Source organism: Notolepis coatsorum, assembly GCF_963971535.1.
Source record: "Notolepis coatsorum genome assembly, chromosome: 17".
Taxonomy (NCBI): Eukaryota; Metazoa; Chordata; class Actinopteri; order Aulopiformes; family Paralepididae; genus Notolepis; species Notolepis coatsorum.
The window spans coordinates 14,816,765-14,837,465 of NC_140181.1; the positions used below are offsets into that span (position 1 = coordinate 14,816,765).

Below are 20,701 nucleotides of genomic sequence, written 5' to 3' on the forward strand. Positions count from 1 at the left end.
CGGTATAGGTAAAAAAGCCAATATCGAGCATCCCTAATTCCAAGTATGTACTCTCCGGAGCGACTAAACCAAGAGCTTTCTCTTCATGGTCAGTCTGTAGATGATCTGGTAGCCATCGTCCCAGGCGTAGATCTGCTTCTCCTCCGGGTTGTACCTCAGGCTGGCGTGGGCTCCGTAGCGCCGGGGGAAGTACAGGAGCGGAGCCTCCTCGCTGACCGCCACGTCGTTGACGTCGAACACGCACTGGACCCGGGAGCGGCTGGCCAGGCGCGTGTTGTAGACCACGTAGACGGTGCCGCAGATCACGAAGGCCGCCTCCGCGTTCTCCCGCGGGCAACCGGTGTCCCACATCTGCTCTATGTCCAAGGTGGCGGCGTCCATCTTGGCGAGGCTGATGTGCAGCTCGTCGTCGGCCGCGGCGTACAGCGCCCAGAGGCCCTCCTCGTCCACCGCCAGGTCCACCGCGGTCTCCGGGTTCAGGCTGTAGACGGGAGCGCGGCCGTCCGCCGGGAACACTGCCACGTCGGTCACCGAGCCTTTCACCAGGTCGTATCGGACCACCTGGACGTGGGCGTCGCCGGTGCCTCGCTCGACGTAGTACAGGTAGCCGTCGTACACGGCCACGCCGACGCCGCTCCAGGGAGAAGGGAGCCTCACCGCCGGTCGGCCGCCGCCGTCGTCGACTCCGGGGGAGGCGGAGAAGTCCAGGACGGAGCTGAACTGATGGACGCTGTCGCCGTCCGTCCCGTTGAAGATGTAGACCTTGGACGACCTGGGGTCTCTGGTCCACACGCCCTTGGGGCTGCCCACACGCTTCAGGATCTTCACCGATTTGATGCTGGAGATGAGGTCTGCACAGTCTGGACAGGGGACAGTAGCAAATGGGGTCAATGTTATTGGCTGGTAATATGATATAAGCATCGACTGGAGCCAATGTTATTGGCTGGTAATATGATATAAGCATCGACTGGAGCCAATGTTATTGGCTGGTAATATGATATAAGCATCGACTGGAGCCAATGTTATTGGCTGGTAATATGATATAAGCATCGACTGGAGTCAATGTTATTGGCTGGTAATATGATAATAAGCATCGACTGGAGTCAATGTTATTGGCTGGTAATATTGATGACTTATCTGGGGCCGGCCCACTCTACCCATCAATGACATCACCGATTGGAGGGTTCTCTCTCTGATGGTAAATGGTGCATTTATATAACAGCTTTTATCCAAAGCGCTTTACAATTTGTTCCTCACATTTTCCCCATTCACTCACACATTCAGACCGACTGCAGAGGCGACCATGCAAGGTGCCAACCTGCTCATCGGGAGCAGTTCGGGGTGTCTTGCTCAAGGACACTTCGACACGCTGCCCGGGAAGAGCAGGAATCGAAGCGAGAACCTGACACTAGCTGGCGCTTTTATCCAAAGCGACTTACAAGTTCTGTACGACAAGTCAGCAGGAAGGGTACAACTCTTACAGCTGAGTAACAATGTTCATCAAACAGTGCTGAAACTTGGGTGCTGCAGTGTTGAGTGCATAGTAGTAAAGACATATTAGTATAGTAGGTAGAGTGCATGACAGTAGAGGACAGTAAGAAGTTTAGTGTATTTAAAAAAAAAATTAAAACATGTTTTAATTCATTTCAGATATTGATCGAAGAAGTGTGTTTTTAGTCGACGGCGAAAGATTGATCGGGTTTCGGCTGTCCTCCTAACTGTGGTGGGAAGTTCGTTCCACCATTGTGGACCGAGGACTGAGAATAGGCGGCTTCTCTTTGATGACCCTCCTGGGTCTGAGGCGGCCAGAAGATGTAGAGCGGAGGGGTCTTGAGGGTGTGTAGTTAGAAGATGCAGAGCGTAGGGGTCTTGAGGGTGTGTAGTTAGAAGATGCAGAGCGTAGGGGTCTTGAGGGTGTGTAGTTAGAAGATGCAGAGCGTAGGGGTCTTGAGGGTGTGTAGTTAGAAGATGTAGAGCGGAGGGGTCTTGAGGGTGTGTAGTTAGAAGATGTAGAGCGGAGGGGTCTTGAGGGTGTGTAGTTAGAAGATGCAGAGCGTAGGGGTCTTGAGGGTGTGTAGTTAGAAGATGCAGAGCCTAGGGGTCTTGAGGGTGTGTAGTTAAAAGATGCAGAGCGTAGGGGTCTTGAGGGTGTGTAGTTAGAAGATGCAGAGCGGAGGGGTCTTGAGGGTGTGTAGTTAGAAGATGCAGAGCGGAGGGGTCTTGAGGGTGTGTAGTTAGAAGATGCAGAGCGTAGAGGTCTTGAGGGTGTGTAGTTAGAAGATGCAGAGCGGAGGGGTCTTGAGGGTGTGTAGTTAGAAGATGCAGAGCGTAGGGGTCTTGAGGGTGTGTAGTTAGAAGATGCAGAGCGTAGGGGTCTTGAGGGTGTGTAGTTAGAAGATGCAGAGCATAGGGGTCTTGAGGGTGTGTAGTTAGAGGATGTAAAACGTAGGGGTCTTGAAGGTGTGTAGTTAGAAGATGTAGAGCATAGGGGTCTTGGGGGTGTGTAGTTAGAAGATGTAGAACGTAGGGGTCTTGAGGGTGTATAGTTCGAAGATGCAGAACGGAGGGGTCTTGAAGGTGTGTAGTTAGAAGATGTAGAGCATAGGGGTCTTGGGGGTGTGCTGTTAGAGACCATTGACCGGAGGTAGGTAAAAATCTTCTCACATTTTCAACCCCCTTACCAGTCGCATTAGCTTAGCATGCATGCTGTAAGCCGACCTCAAGCGTGTGCTTGACATAGGTACAGTACAGCACCTTGACTATACAGCACCTTGACGTGGGACACGTCCTGCACCCTGCAGCTCCCGTTTTCTGGGCTGTCAAAATTAAACCCAAACAAACCCCAAAACCCATCACGGGAAAATTGGACACACTGCCTTAATGAAGAGAACATGGCGCACAGATAGTGTGAAGTGTCCTTGATTCAAAAGGACTGATTTGATAAAAACGTGCAAAACCCAGCCTCTACTTTTAGCACAACTGATTAAATTACATTCCATTACATCAGATTAAAATGTATTGTCATCATACAGCTCAAGTACAGTACAACCAGCATCCAACCAGAGTGCAAATGTAACAGTAAAGTGCAATAGTAATATACAATGTACAGGTGATTAAACTGGGTATAATATATATAAATGACTACTACTGAGTAATAGTGCTAAATCAGATGTATGTGCAGAGTTGTAGTATTAATATGTACAGTGATACAGGTATAAAGACACTATGGTAGTAAGTCATACTGGCCAGCAGTGTAACTAGTAATAGTAGGTAAGGGATATGTACAGATATAGATATAGTATCTACAGATAGGTAAAAAGGATTATAATGCAGGTATGTAAAGACAGATGTGGATAGATATACGGTAAGAATAAATATATATATATATGATTGTACATGCTATAATACAGAGTTTGCAGGTGTATAAGTAGTAGAATGATTATATGCAGGTATATTCAGACAGATAAGGATATATATATATATATATATAAATATATGTGGTAAATATAAATATATAAATGTATATATACAGTATATATCAACAGTTATAAAAGGAGGATTACATGGTGCTCAGCCAGAGGTCTGAACATGCTTCAGTTATCCAGGTTATTTCAGGTCAGTCCAAACAATTAACAATGAGCAGCCACTGTATGAAGAGTGCATTTCTGTGAGCGGGAGCTCTGAGAGCCCCTGACCGCGGGGGGCAGTTTCCTGTGCCTCTCCAGAAGGAGATTGTCAGTACTGGTACAAAGGTTCAAAGATTCATATTACTTTACCAGTAATGTTTCAGTTTGCATGGCTAACAAATGCAAATATATTGTAGTCTGCCCCGTTGTTCTGACCAGGATTAGATTTACTTTTGCCCCCTTGATGCGCTCGCACTCTAGGGCTGTCACTTAACACATTCCCTGCCCTGATGAATTGAAAATGGGGGACCCTGATGTAAACAAGACGAAAGTCTTTCTCTGGTCTGCATCCCCTTAACAATTGTGTGTATTGAGCTGTACTGTATTGTACCCATTCTGCAATCTGTTAATAAAGTTTTCAATCAATCAATCAATCAATCAATGCCACGCTTATATCCATCAATGTTTGATCACTGCCACCAGTCTAAGCCTATGGAGATGTTTACCTTCTTTGCAGGGCTATAACTTTTTAAATTGTATTGCTAAATTGACATTACTATGGCCCATTCAACATCGATTATCTATCGTTCAGGATGTAGGATCGTTTTACTTTTTCATTCATAGATTCATATACGAAAATACCGTCTAGAATATAAATATGTTTTTATCGTTTTCTGCAGTAATTCCTAGAACGTGAGATATAGGCATAAACGCATATATAGATTATCAAATGCCGTTTGTTGGCGATACACGCTATATAAAAAATTTCAACTGTACATGATCCTAAATGTTATGACTTATCATGCGCGGATGAACGGGGGGGGGGGGGTCGTTTATAATTCCGTGATCGTCAGTAAATGCTTTATGTAGTATTGGTGATATATTGATCAGAGCAGTTTGCATGGATAATAATAAACAAACGCGCTGAAAATGACGTCAGCGTCCTCTTACCGTTCGACGATGAGACTGGAGGAAAAAGATCCCACTTGTTTGACTAAATCCATTTCCGGTTTGTATAATCATAATAAACGCCCAAATCGTATCGATTATTGTGTTATGGCAGCGATCGCTACACACGGACGTGTGTCTACAGTCCCGCAACAATATGCGAGTGCCGGACGCATTTGCCAGATGCACCGGAGATCTCCAGAGATCCACTTCCGGTTGCAACTCGCCGATCATCCACCAGGCGGCAGTATTGAAGCGTTGCAGAGTTGTGCAGGCTCCCACTGCATCAGACCAGGCTCCGTGAGGGAATTATGAATAACATGGCGAAAAAATGAAATATAATCTCAATAACATCGTACGCCATGGAATGGCAGAATTCGCATGAACTTGAAACACGTCGTAAGCCGTTTCCGGCGTGGGATGTGTTAACAAAAAATCTAATTCGAAATTCGTTTAAGAATTGTAACGTTTTGGCAACTTTTTTTTTACCATGGTATGTTTGGTATCATTCTTTTCACCACAGTCTAACTTATCACCTTACCGTTTTTTTTTAAATAATATTATTATTATTATAATAATATATATATATATATTTTTTTTTTTTATTCGAATCTCGTGTTTTTATGTAAATTCGAAATTAAATTCGAAATTCGGAAATAATGTGACAGCCCTAGCGCACACAGAGTCTGACGTGGACGAGACATGCGTCTATTTCCTACTTACCAACGATAATGTGGGAAGGGACCGCTGCCAGCAGCCAGAGAACTAACGGTATAGCAGAACTCAAGAACTACTAGGAATGGCTGATCTGAGTGTGTCTGACTCCCACCTAAACGGCACGTAGTATACCACGCCATACTATGTATACTGCACCTGTGTATACTGTATACTTACTAACTCATAGTACATATTCGGATTCTAGTGTTTATTGTAACCATATTTATTGTAATGTATAATACAACTGATAGGGCATACAGACCCTCATCTGCACCTTTGATTGCACTGCCTACTTGCTCATATGCGTATATTTATGCGTGGTGGAACCCGAGAGGTCAATTATGCACATTGGTCAGATCTTCACGGTTGATACAAATGTATTGTTAAAACATTGCTAATCAGGGGCGCCCCAGTGGCGAACCACATAGCGCGCTCAGCCGCGACACGGGCGACCCGGGTTCGATTCCCGAACCCGTCGTTATTTCCCGAATGTCTTCCCCCCACTCTGTCTCCCATTCCTCCTCTGTCTCTCCCTACTGGACTGCATTGCTAATCAAATACAAATGCAGGTTCATGAGTTGAACGGAGGTCTTGTTCTTTGGCTATTGAGACGTCAAGATCCTTCCCGGTTCTGTGAGCTTTGCTTCTTGGTGAATAACAAAAGGTGAGGAAGATGAGAGGTGAGGTGAGATGAAGGGTGTGAGGGGGAGGAAGAGAAGGGGGCGGGGGAGGTGTGAACAGAGATCTTAACTCTTTCAGTGCCACGCCTGGTTTTCCATTTTACCGCTTGAATGCCACCATCCGCGCCAATGTTAACGTTAATATCGCCTAATCTATGTTTTAAATTATGGCTATGTGTCTAATCTGCCCATCTCATTATCAAAGACTATTTTCCAGACAGTGCTGTGAAGGCAGATTGTTTTTTTATCGCGTCGTTGCCGTTTCAGAGCAGTTAGAAAAGCCCCCGTTTTGATATAAAAAACAGCTCATTCTGGAGCATTCTATGAAAATCGTCTTTTAGTGGAATATTCCACAACGTTGATATTCGTCGGCCTTTTTATGAATCGTTTTCAAATAAACGCTAGATGATCAATATTATACGTGCACGCACATTACGGCCGCGCGCGGATAATCGCCTCGTTGATTTCCTCTCGGAGTTTTACATTGAAACCGAAAGAAGACATTTCACAAAACAGCTTATAACTTCATCAAACTTACTCTGATTATCCTACCACTGATAACATAGAGTCCTTACCTGACATCAGATGGTATCCAACTGGTATATTCCAATTCCTGATCACCATTTGAAAAAATCGATACGTGTATGGATCCAACGCGACACAGTGGATCTCCATGATCCGCGGGGATCTGAGGCTCCAGAATGAACTCTAATAACCCCGGCTGGATCAGTGAACTGGAAAATGTGGAGTACCGGATTTTTTTCCCCATTCATTTTCATTGAGTCCATTCCAAAATCACTTATGTCATCTGGGAGACGACAGGGGGCGCTTTTTTCCACAGTGATCACCGGCGCAGCTCGGCAATACTCGGGTAGGCTCGGGTGATGCAATCATTTTTCAGATCGCAAAAAAAAATAATAATAATAATTCCGAGAAATCTCGTGAGTGGCTAGCAACCACCTATAAAAAAACACGAGAAATCTCGTGAGTGGCACTGAAAGAGTTAAGAGGAAAACCTCCACATATCGCTGGCCTAGTTGGCCACAAGCTAATGCAAAATCAACAGGGTTCCGGCTGCTGTCTGCAGAAACGTACTCTGGGTGAACAGTGGAGTAGACTTCAGTGAGCTTCACTGGTAGAGGTAAAGAGGCCGACCCGTAACCGAAAGGTCGCTGGTTCGATCCCCGGCGCCGACAGGAGGGTGTGTTCCACCTGTGAGCTGCTGACTGAAGGGTGGCTGGTGTTACATCTAAGGGTGCCCACCATCCTGCCTAAGAGCCCTTGAGCAAGGCACTGAACCCCAAAACTGCCCCCGGTGCTGCACTGCAGGCGACCCTGCGCTCTGACCTCTGTGATGAAATGCATATGTGTGGGAGACTGTGTGTAACTAGGAGGGATATGAGGACTGTGTGTTGTGTGTGTAACTAGGAGGGATATGAGGACTGTGTGTATGTGTAACTAGGAGGGATATGAGGACTGTGTGTATGTGTAACTAGGAGGGATATGAGGACTGTGTGTGTGTGTGTAACTAGGAGGGATATGAGGACTGTGTGTGTGTGTGTAAAGGACTGTGTGTGTGTGTGTAACTAGGAGGGATATGAGGACTGTGTGTTGTGTGTGTAACGGGATATGAGGACTGTGTGTGTGTGTGTGTGTGTGTGTGTGTGTGTGTGTGTGTGTGTGTGTGTGTGTGTGTGTGTGTGTGTGTGTGTGTGTGTGTGTGTGTGTGTGTGTGTGTGTGTGTGTGTGTGTGTGTGTGTGTGTGTGTGTGTGTGTGTGTGTGTGTGTGTGTGTGTGTGTGTGTGTGTGTGTGTGTGTGTGTGTGTGTGTGTAACTAGGAGGGATATGAGGAGTGTGTGTGTGTGTATGTGTAACTAGGAGGGATATGAGGACTGTGTGTATGTGTAACTAGGAGCGGATATGATGACTGTGTGTGTGTAACTAGGAGGGATATGAGGACTGTGTGTATGTGTACCTAGGAGGGATATCAGGACTGTGTGTATGTGTAACTAGGAGGGATATGAGGACTGTGTGTGTGTAACTAGGAGGGATATGAGGACTGTGTGTGTGTAACTAGGAGGGATATGAGGACTGTGTGTATGTGTACCTAGGAGGGATATCAGGACTGTGTGTATGTGTAACTAGGAGGGATATGAGGACTGTGTGTATGTGTAACTAGGAGGGATATGAGGACTGTGTGTGTATGTGTAACTAGGAGGGATATGATGACTGTGTGTGTGTAACTAGGAGGGATATGAGGACTGTGTGTATGTGTACCTAGGAGGGATATCAGGACTGTGTGTATGTGTAACTAGGAGGGATATGAGGACTGTGTGTATGTGTAACTAGGAGGGATATGAGGACTGTGTGTATGTGTAACTAGGAGGGATATGAGGACTGTGTGTATGTGTAACTAGGAGGGATATGAGGACTGTGTGTATGTGTAACTAGGAGGGATATGAGGACTGTGTGTGTGTAACTAGGAGGGATATGAGGACTGTGTGTGTGTGTAACTAGGAGGGATATGAGGACTGTGTGTATGTGTAACTAGGAGGGATATGAGGACTGTGTGTGTGTAACTAGGAGGGATATGAGGACTGTGTGTATGTGTAACTAGGAGGGATATGATGACTGTGTGTGTGTAACTAGGAGGGATATGAGGACTGTGTGTATGTGTACCTAGGAGGGATATCAGGACTGTGTGTATGTGTAACTAGGAGGGATATGAGGACTGTGTGTATGTGTAACTAGGAGGGATATGAGGACTGTGTGTATGTGTAACTAGGAGGGATATGAGGACTGTGTGTATGTGTAACTAGGAGGGATATGAGGACTGTGTGTATGTGTAACTAGGAGGGATATGAGGACTGTGTGTGTGTAACTAGGAGGGATATGAGGACTGTGTGTGTGTGTAACTAGGAGGGATATGAGGACTGTGTGTATGTGTAACTAGGAGGGATATGAGGAATGTGTGTGTGTAACTAGGAGGGATATGAGGACTGTGTGTATGTGTAACTAGGAGGGATATGAGGACTGTGTGTGTGTGTGTAACTAGGAGGGATATGAGGACTGTGTGTATGTGTAACTAGGAGGGATATGAGGACTGTGTGTGTGTAACTAGGAGGGATATGAGGACTGTGTGTAACTAGGAGGGATATGCGGACTGTGTGTATGTGTAACTAGGAGGGATATGAGGACTGTGTGTATGTGTAACTAGGAGGGATATGAGGACTGTGTGTATGTGTAACTAGGAGGGATATGAGGACTGTGTGTATGTGTAACTAGGAGGGATATGAGGACTGTGTGTATGTGTAACTAGGAGGGATATGAGGACTGTGTGTATGTGTAACTAGGAGGGATATGAGGACTGTGTGTCTGTGTAACTAGGAGGAGGACTGTGTGTAACTAGGAGGGATATGAGGACTGTGTGTGTGTAACTAGGAGGGATATGAGGACTGTGTGTATGTGTAACTAGGAGGGATATGAGGACTGTGTGTATGTGTAACTAGGAGGGATATGAGGACTGTGTGTATGTGTAACTAGGAGGGATATGAGGACTGTGTGTGTAACTAGGAGGGATATGAGGACTGTGTGTCTGTGTAACTAGGAGGAGGACTGTGTGTAACTAGGAGGGATATGAGGACTGTGTGTGTGTAACTAGGAGGGATATGAGGACTGTGTGTATGTGTAACTAGGAGGAGGACTGTGTGTAACTAGGAGGGATATGAGGACTGTGTGTATGTGTAACTAGGAGGGATAGGACTGTGTGTGTGTAACTAGGAGAGATATGAGAACTGCAGATCACACACACGCTTCCAGCAGCACCTTTCTCTGCAGGTCCCTGGATCAATTGCATGATAAATACAACACAAAAGCCCCCCCCCCCTCCCCCCCCCCAGCTGCTAAAAGGCTCTCGTGTGCCCGTTGGGATGTGCACATCGGGATGCGCACATCGGGATGCGCACGGCGGGATGCGCACGGCGGGATGTGCAATTGTGCATGGCTCGGCGCGTCGCCGTGGGGCGGCCTGCAGGTTCAGCTCACGTGGAGGACAATTAACCCTCTTCCACTTCCCTTTGTTGTCGCCGTGCGTCGGTGAGAGTCTACCGCTAATGTCACAGTTTGTGTTTGTGATTTCAGTTTGTGTGACTAATCGACGAGTCACGACGAGGTGTGCCAGCTCTGATTACATTGTCTCGTAATTGCGCTCCAGGGATTGGAGTTCCAGGAAAGGAATATCCTCTAATCTGGAGCGAGGTTTTTACCCCCTTCCCCAGTGGGCTGCGGTGTTGTGTTTGGTGTCAATGGACTCCTTGTCGTCCTGAGGATCCTATGATGTCAAGGACTCTGCGTTAGAAACAGAGCCTGGCATGGCCTTCAAAGAACAGTGGTGGTGCAAGGTCAGGATGACATAAGGGCTGCTGGCATTAACGTTAACCCCCGCTGGCTGCTCCTAACACACATAACGTTAGCGGGTGTGGTATTACTTTTCTTGACCTTACCTACATTATAAATGTACTTGCTTTCTACAACTGCCTTACACTGTAATCATAGTAATAATATAATCTTAACCGGTCTGAATATACCTGCATATAATCCTTCTATATACCTACTTATATGCCTGCATATAACCCATATAACTCTCTATGATAGCATGTACAATAATGCTGTATATACCGCATATATGTTTATTATTACCGTATATATATATATATATATATATATATATATATATATATATATATATATATATATATATATATATATATATATATATATATATATATATATATATCCACATCTGTCTGTACATAATCCTTTTTATAATCCTGCATATAATCTATATACTATATCTATATCTGTACATATCCCTTACCTACTCTTACGAGTTACACTGCTGGCCAGTATAATACCATAGTGTCTTTATACTTGTATCACTGTACATATTAATACTACAACTCTGTACTACTCAGTAGTACTCATTTATATATTTTATATCCAGTTTAATCACATGTACATTGTATTTTACTATTGCACTTTGCTGTTACATTTGCACTCTGGTTGGATGCCAAACGTATTTTCGTTGTACTGTACTTTTGCTGTATGATGACAATACATTTTAATCTAATCTAATGTAATGCAATGTACAGTAATGTAATCTAAACTAAATGAGATGTACATGTCACATCCCCTCAACTGTCTGTCAACACTGACTGGATTTGATGTGTAATACTAGCAATCAAATACCAGAATATGGAACACATAACTCGATAGGCCAGATTTAGGGAATCTATAATATGAAGTTTGCTGTATTGCTGTGTATTCAGTGTATTAAAAATACATTTCCATCAAACATCCACTAGAGGTCATGAAGGGGTTAACAGTCTGTGTGTACTAGCTAAATAAATGATTCCAACACTTTTGTTGTATATCAATATTAACAACCTACCTTGGAGTCCAGAGGGCTTTGGGGGGAACAACAGCCACATTATGAATTCCAATATGTTATTTCCATATCAATATTTGTGAAACATGAGCCAGGAAGCAGAGCAGTAAGACTCACACTAAAGTCTGGAGCTGTTCCACGGCCGATGAATATTCTTTCTCGGAATATACTGTGGACCCACATAATGTGTATTCCACAGTCGTGTTCTCAGTTCTGAGGCTCTGAGAATGTACAGTCATAATATTCATGATGACACTCCCCCTGCGGGCTCTCTGTGTTATGTGCAATATATATTTCCCAACTCATCATACCTACTGACGGCGGGTATCAGCACTCAAAGTTTTAGGACGAAAGTTGCTGGTGTTCACAAAGAGTTTTCTTTTTGGACCGTCTCAGACCGCAGGAATAACGCGGTATGAATTCTTAATTTGCCCGTATAGTTCCCCTTTAAAAGACAAACCGTGTGTTCACAGACCGTAAGGAGAGTATAGCTCTTTCGATACAAATGAGGTGCGTCGAACCATTACGTCCTGAAGACACACACGACTACCCGCCACTGACTCCCGACACTCACAACACTTCGTCTGCGTCCCACTCCTCCAGCAGAAGGGGCTTCTGGAGCCTGCAGTGCACCGAAGGGGGTGATGCCAGCATATAGTGCTTATAGTGTAATGCTAAATATAACTGCGGCCTATACCCTGTGACTCTGCCAACGAGAGTGTCAGGAATGAGAATGAAGGTACTGTAAGGGGATCAAAGGCAAAGTCGTCCTGCATAGAAATTAGAGGACGCCGCCCCGCTGCTCACCGGAGACTCTCCCACGATCCTCCTCCTCATCCTCCTCCTCTTCATCCTCCTCCTCTCCCTTCTCCCCCGACTCTCCCTCCTCCTCCCACTGCTGTCCCTCCTCCTCCCCCTCGTCCTCTTCCTCCTCCCACTCCTCTCCCTTCTCCTCCTCCTCCTCTTCATCCCCCCTCCTCTCCTCCAGGTCCTATGGTCCACTATGGTCCACTATGGTCCTCTATGGTCCACTATGGTCCACTATGGTCCTCTATGGTCCTCTATGGTCCACTATGGTCCACTATGGTCCACTATGGTCCTCTATGGTCCACTATGGTCCACTATGGTCCACTATGGTCCTCTATGGTCCTCTATGGTCCACTATGGTCCACTATGGTCCTCTATGGTCCTCTATGGTCCTCTATGTTCCTCTATGGTCCACTATGGTCCTCTATGGTCCTCTATGGTCCACTATGGTCCACTATGGTCCACTATAGTCCACTATGGTCCTCTATGGTCCACTATGGTCCACTATGGTCCTCTATGGTCCTCTATGTTCCTCTATGGTCCTCTATGGACCTCTATGTTCCTCTATGGTCCACTATGGTCCTCTATGGTCCTCTATGGTCCTCTATGGTCCACTATGGTCCTCTATGTTCCTCTATGGTCCACTATGGTCCTCTATGGTCCTCTATGGACCTCTATGTTCCTCTATGGTCCTCTATGGTCCTCTATGGTCCACTATGGTCCTCTATGGTCCACTATGGTCCACTATGGTCCTCTATGGTCCACTATGGTCCTCTATGGTCCTCTATGGTCCTCTATGGTCCACTATGGTCCTCTATGGTCCACTATGGTCCTCTATGGTCCACTATGGTCCACTATGGTCCTCTATGGTCATCTATGGTCCACTATGGTCCACTATGGTCCACTATGGTCCTATATGGTCCACTATGGTCCTCTATGGTCCACTATGGTCCTCTATGGTCCACTATGGTCCACTATGGTCCTCTATGGTCCTCTATGGTCCACTATGGCCCTCTATGGTCCTCTATGGTCCTCTATGGTCCTCTATGGTTCACTATGGTCCACTATGGTCCACTATGGTCCTCTATGGTCCACTATGGTCCACTATGGTCCTCTATGGTCCACTATGGTCCACTATAGTCCTCTATGGTCCACTATGGTCCACTATAGTCCTCTATTGTCCTCTATGGTCCACTATGGTCCTCTATGGTCCACTATGTTCCTCTATGGTCCACTATGGTCCTCTATGGTCCTCTATGGTCCTCTATGGTCCTCTATGGTCCACTATGGTCCTGTATGGTCCTCTATGGTCCACTATGGTCCTCTATGGTCCACTATGTTCCTCTATGGTCCACTATGGTCCTCTATGGTCCTCTATGGTCCTCTATGGTCCACTATGTTCCTCTATGGTCCACTATGGTCCTCTATGGTCCACTATGGTCCTCTATGGTCCACTATGGTCCACTATGGTCCTCTATGGTCCTCTATGGTCCACTATGGTCCTCTATGGTCCACTATGGTCCTCTATGGTCCTCTATGGTCCTCTATGGTCCACTATGGTCCTCTATGGTCCTCTATGGTCCACTATGGTCCTCTATGGTCCACTATGGTCCTCTATGGTCCTCTATGGTCCTCTATGGTCCACTATGGGCCTCTATGGACCTCTATGGTCCACTATGGTCCTCTATGGTCCTCTATGGTCCTCTATGGTCCTCTATGGTCCACTATGGTCCACTATGGTCCACTATGGTCCTCTATGGTCCTCTATGGTCCACTATGGTCCACTATGGTCCTCTATGGTCCACTATGGTCCTCTATGGTCCTCTATGGTCCACTATGGTCCTCTATGGTCCTCTATGGTCCTCTATGGTCCACTATGGTCCTCTATGGTCCTCTATGGTCCTCTATGGTCCTCTATGGTCCTCTATGGTCCACTATGGTCCTCTATGGTCCACTATGGTCCTCTATGGTCCTCTATGGTCCACTATGGTCCTCTATGGTCCTCTATGGTCCACTATGGTCCACTATGGTCCTCTATGGTCCTCTATGGTCCACTATGGTCCTCTATGGTCCTCTATGGTCCACTATGGTCCTCTATGGTCCTCTATGGTCCACTATGGTCCACTATGGACCTCTATGGTCCTCTATGGTCCACTATGGTCCTCTATGGTCCGCTATAGTCCTCTATGGTCCACTATGGTCCTCTATGGTCCACTATGGTCCACTATGGTCCACTATGGTCCTCTATGGTCCTCTATGGTCCACTATGGTCCACTATGGTCCTCTATGGTCCACTATGGTCCACTATGGTCCACTATGGTCCACTATGGTCCTCTATGGTCCACTATGGTCCTCTATGGTCCTCTATGGTCCACTATGGTCCTCTATGGTCCTCTATGGTCCTCTATGGTCCTCTATGGTCCTCTATGGTCCACTATGGTCCTCTATGGTCCGCTATGGTCCTCTATGGTCCACTATGGTCCTCTATGGTCCACTATGGTCCACTATGGTCCACTATGGTCCTCTATGGTCCACTATGGTCCTCTATGGTCCTCTATGGTCCTCTATGGTCCACTATGGTCCTCTATGGTCCACTATGGTCCACTATGGTCCTCTATGGTCCTCTATGGTCCTCTATGGTCCTCTATGGTCCACTATGGTCCTCTATGGTCCACTATGGTCCTCTATGGTCCTCTATGGTCCACTATGGTCCTCTATGGTCCTCTATGGTCCACTATGGTCCACTATGGTCCTCTATGGTCCACTATGGTCCTCTATGGTCCTCTATGGTCCTCTATTGTCCTCTATGGTCCACTATGGTCCACTATGGTCCTCTATGGTCCACTATGGCCCTCTATGGTCCTCTATGGTCCACTATGGTCCACTATGGTCCTCTATGGTCCACTATGGTCCTCTATGGTCCTCTATGGTCCACTATAGTCCACTATGGTCCTCTATGGTCCACTATGGTCCTCTATGGTCCACTATGGTCCTCTATGGTCCTCTATGGTCCACTATGGTCCACTATGGTCCTCTATGGTCCTCTATGGTCCTCTATGGTCCACTATGTTCCACTATGGTCCTCTATGGTCCTCTATGGTCCTCTATGGTCCACTATGTTCCACTATGGTCCTCTATGTTCCACTATGGTCCTCTATGGTCCACTATGGTCCTCTATGGTCCACTATGGTCCTCTATGGTCCTCTATGGTCCACTATGTTCCATTATGGTCCTCTATGGTCCTCTATGGTCCTCTATGGTCCTCTATGGTCCTATATGGTCCACCATGGTCCTCTATGGTCCTCTATGGTCCACTATGTTCCATTATGGTCCTCTATGGTCCTCTATGGTCCTCTATGGTCCTCTATGGTCCTATATGGTCCACTATGGTCCTCTATGGTCCTCTATGGTCCACTATGTTCCACTATGGTCCTCTATGGTCCTCTATGGTCCACTATGGTCCTCTATGGTCCTCTATGGTCCTCTATGGTCCACTATGGTCCTCTATGGTCCACTATGGTCCACTATAGTCCACTATGGTCCTCTATGGTCCACTATGGTCATCTATGGTCCACTATGGTCCACTATGGTCCTCTATGGTCCACTATGGTCCACTATGGTCCACTATGGTCCTCTATGGTCCACTATGGTCCTCTATGGTCCTCTATGGTCCACTATGGTCCTCTATGGTCCTCTATGGTCCACTATGGTCCTCTATGGTCATCTATGGTCCACTATGGTCCACTATGGTCCTCTATGGTCCACTATGGTCCACTATGGTCCACTATGGTCCACTATAGTCCACTATGGTCCACTATGGTCCTCTATGGTCCACTATGGTCCACTATGGTCCTCTATGGTCCACTATGGTCCACTATGGTCCTCTATGGTCCTCTATGGTCCACTATGGTCATATATGGTCCACTATGGTCCTATATGGTCCTCTATGGTCCTCTATGGTCCACTATGGTCATCTATGGTCCACTATGGTCCTCTATGGTCCTCTATGGTCCACTATGGTCATCTATGGTCCACTATGGCCCTTTATGGTCATCTATGGTCCACTATGGTCCTCTATGGTCCACTATGGTCCTCTATGGTCCACTATGGTCCTCTATGGTCCTCTATGGTCCACTATGGTCCACTATGGTCCTCTATGGTCCACTATGGCCCTCTATGGTCCTCTATGGTCCACTATGGTCCACTATGGTCCTCTATGGTCCACTATGGTCCTCTATGGTCCTCTATGGTCCACTATAGTCCACTATGGTCCTCTATGGTCCACTATGGTCCTCTATGGTCCACTATGGTCCTCTATGGTCCTCTATGGTCCACTATGGTCCACTATGGTCCTCTATGGTCCTCTATGGTCCTCTATGGTCCACTATGTTCCACTATGGTCCTCTATGGTCCTCTATGGTCCTCTATGGTCCACTATGTTCCACTATGGTCCTCTATGTTCCACTATGGTCCTCTATGGTCCACTATGGTCCTCTATGGTCCACTATGGTCCTCTATGGTCCTCTATGGTCCACTATGTTCCATTATGGTCCTCTATGGTCCTCTATGGTCCTCTATGGTCCTATATGGTCCACTATGGTCCTCTATGGTCCTCTATGGTCCACTATGTTCCACTATGGTCCTCTATGGTCCTCTATGGTCCACTATGGTCCTCTATGGTCCTCTATGGTCCTCTATGGTCCACTATGGTCCTCTATGGTCCACTATGGTCCACTATAGTCCACTATGGTCCTCTATGGTCCACTATGGTCATCTATGGTCCACTATGGTCCACTATGGTCCTCTATGGTCCACTATGGTCCACTATGGTCCACTATGGTCCTCTATGGTCCACTATGGTCCTCTATGGTCCTCTATGGTCCACTATGGTCCGCTATGGTCCTCTATGGTCCACTATGGTCCTCTATGGTCATCTATGGTCCACTATGGTCCACTATGGTCCTCTATGGTCCACTATGGTCCACTATGGTCCACTATGGTCCACTATAGTCCACTATGGTCCACTATGGTCCTCTATGGTCCACTATGGTCCACTATGGTCCTCTATGGTCCACTATGGTCCACTATGGTCCTCTATGGTCCTCTATGGTCCACTATGGTCATATATGGTCTACTATGGTCCTCTATGGTCCTCTATGGTCCTCTATGGTCCACTATGGTCATCTATGGTCCACTATGGTCCTCTATGGTCCTCTATGGTCCACTATGGTCATCTATGGTCCACTATGGTCCTTTATGGTCATCTATGGTCCACTATGGTCCACTATGGTCCTCTATGGTCCACTATGGTCCACTATGGTCCACTATGGTCCTCTATGGTCCACTATAGTCCACTATGGTCCTCTATGGTCCACTATAGTCCACTATGGTCCACTATGGTCCACTATGGTCCTCTATGGTCCACTTTAGTCCACTATGGTCCACTATGGTCCTCTATGGTCCACTATGGTCCACTATGGTCCTCTATGGTCCACTATGGTCCACTATGGTCCACTATGGTCCACTATGGTCCACTATGGTCCTCTATGGTCCACTATGGTCCACTATGGTCCACTATGGTCCTCTATGGTCCACTATGGTCCTCTATGGTCCACTATGGTCCACTATGGTCCTATATGGTCCACTATGGTCCTCTATGGTCCTCTATGGTCCACTATGTTCCATTATGGTCCTCTATGGTCCTCTATGGTCCTCTATGGTCCTCTATGGTCCTATATGGTCCACTATGGTCCTCTATGGTCCTCTATGGTCCACTATGTTCCACTATGGTCCTCTATGGTCCTCTATGGTCCACTATGGTCCTCTATGGTCCTCTATGGTCCTCTATGGTCCACTATGGTCCTCTATGGTCCACTATGGTCCACTATAGTCCACTATGGTCCTCTATGGTCCACTATGGTCATCTATGGTCCACTATGGTCCACTATGGTCCTCTATGGTCCACTATGGTCCACTATGGTCCACTATGGTCCTCTATGGTCCACTATGGTCCTCTATGGTCCTCTATGGTCCACTATGGTCCTCTATGGTCCTCTATGGTCCACTATGGTCCTCTATGGTCATCTATGGTCCACTATGGTCCACTATGGTCCTCTATGGTCCACTATGGTCCACTATGGTCCACTATGGTCCACTATAGTCCACTATGGTCCACTATGGTCCTCTATGGTCCACTATGGTCCACTATGGTCCTCTATGGTCCACTATGGTCCACTATGGTCCTCTATGGTCCTCTATGGTCCACTATGGTCATATATGGTCCACTATGGTCCTATATGGTCCTCTATGGTCCTCTATGGTCCACTATGGTCATCTATGGTCCACTATGGTCCTCTATGGTCCTCTATGGTCCACTATGGTCATCTATGGTCCACTATGGTCCTTTATGGTCATCTATGGTCCACTATGGTCCTCTATGGTCCACTATGGTCCTCTATGGTCCACTATGGTCCTCTATGGTCCTCTATGGTCCACTATGGTCCACTATGGTCCTCTATGGTCCACTATGGCCCTCTATGGTCCTCTATGGTCCACTATGGTCCACTATGGTCCTCTATGGTCCACTATGGTCCTCTATGGTCCTCTATGGTCCACTATAGTCCACTATGGTCCTCTATGGTCCACTATGGTCCTCTATGGTCCACTATGGTCCTCTATGGTCCTCTATGGTCCACTATGGTCCACTATGGTCCTCTATGGTCCTCTATGGTCCTCTATGGTCCACTATGTTCCACTATGGTCCTCTATGGTCCTCTATGGTCCTCTATGGTCCACTATGTTCCACTATGGTCCTCTATGTTCCACTATGGTCCTCTATGGTCCACTATGGTCCTCTATGGTCCACTATGGTCCTCTATGGTCCTCTATGGTCCACTATGTTCCATTATGGTCCTCTATGGTCCTCTATGGTCCTCTATGGTCCTATATGGTCCACTATGGTCCTCTATGGTCCTCTATGGTCCACTATGTTCCACTATGGTCCTCTATGGTCCTCTATGGTCCACTATGGTCCTCTATGGTCCTCTATGGTCCTCTATGGTCCACTATGGTCCTCTATGGTCCACTATGGTCCACTATAGTCCACTATGGTCCTCTATGGTCCACTATGGTCATCTATGGTCCACTATGGTCCACTATGGTCCTCTATGGTCCACTATGGTCCACTATGGTCCACTATGGTCCTCTATGGTCCACTATGGTCCTCTATGGTCCTCTATGGTCCACTATGGTCCTCTATGGTCCTCTATGGTCCACTATGGTCCTCTATGGTCATCTATGGTCCACTATGGTCCACTATGGTCCTCTATGGTCCACTATGGTCCACTATGGTCCACTATGGTCCACTATAGTCCACTATGGTCCACTATGGTCCTCTATGGTCCACTATGGTCCACTATGGTCCTCTATGGTCCACTATGGTCCACTATGGTCCTCTATGGTCCTCTATGGTCCACTATGGTCATATATGGTCCACTATGGTCCTCTATGGTCCTCTATGGTCCTCTATGGTCCACTATGGTCATCTATGGTCCACTATGGTCCTCTATGGTCCTCTATGGTCCACTATGGTCATCTATGGTCCACTATGGTCCTTTATGGTCATCTATGGTCCACTATGGTCCACTATGGTCCTCTATGGTCCACTATGGTCCACTATGGTCCACTATGGTCCTCTATGGTCCACTATAGTCCACTATGGTCCTCTATGGTCCACTATAGTCCACTATGGTCCACTATGGTCCACTATGGTCCTCTATGGTCCACTATAGTCCACTATGGTCCACTATGGTCCTCTATGGTCCACTATGGTCCACTATGGTCCTCTATGGTCCACTATGGTCCACTATGGTCCACTATGGTCCACTATGGTCCACTATGGTCCTCTATGGTCCACTATGGTCCACTATGGTCCACTATGGTCCTCTATGGTCCACTATGGTCCTCTATGGTCCACTATGGTCCACTATGGTCCTCTATGGTCCACTATGGTCCACTATGGTCCTCTATGGTCCACTATGGTCCACTATGGTCCTCTATGGTCCACTATGGTCCACTATGGTCCTCTATGGTCCACTATGGTCCACTATGGTCCTCTATGGTCCACTATGGTCCACTATGGTCCTCTATGGTCCACTATGGTCCACTATGGTCCACTATAGTCCACTATGGTCCACTATGGTCCACTATGGTCCTCTATGGTCCTCTATGGTCGTCTATGGTCCTCTATGGTCCTCTATGGTCCGCTCCACACAGAGGGCTCCCAGGCAGGACACTTTCAGTCTAGTCTACTAATAGTCAGAGGCCAATTAGGCCAACTGACCGTTTTATTGACATGTCTGTACAGTTGCGTGTTCCACAGTGTTGTTCTTGTCCAAATTAATGCATGTGCACAGAGAGGGATATCTAATTGGAGCATATTTGTGAAAATGTCAGAGATGCACAAACAAAACACACAG

At 46.7% G+C, this 20,701-nt stretch overlaps 1 protein-coding gene across 1 annotated transcript in view; it reads right to left on the minus strand.

Moving 5' to 3' along the window:
• Positions 1 to 63: 63 nt before the first annotated feature.
• LOC311243940 (olfactomedin-like protein 3B) overlaps positions 64 to 20,701 on the minus strand; it is a gene marked incomplete at both ends in the record, with an annotated part of 26,358 nt that continues 5,720 nt past the window's right edge. The window contains one exon of the mRNA XM_084333347.1: positions 64 to 860. Within this exon, the coding sequence (XP_084189473.1) occupies positions 64 to 860 (797 nt within the window). The remainder of the gene's footprint in view (positions 861 to 20,701) is intronic.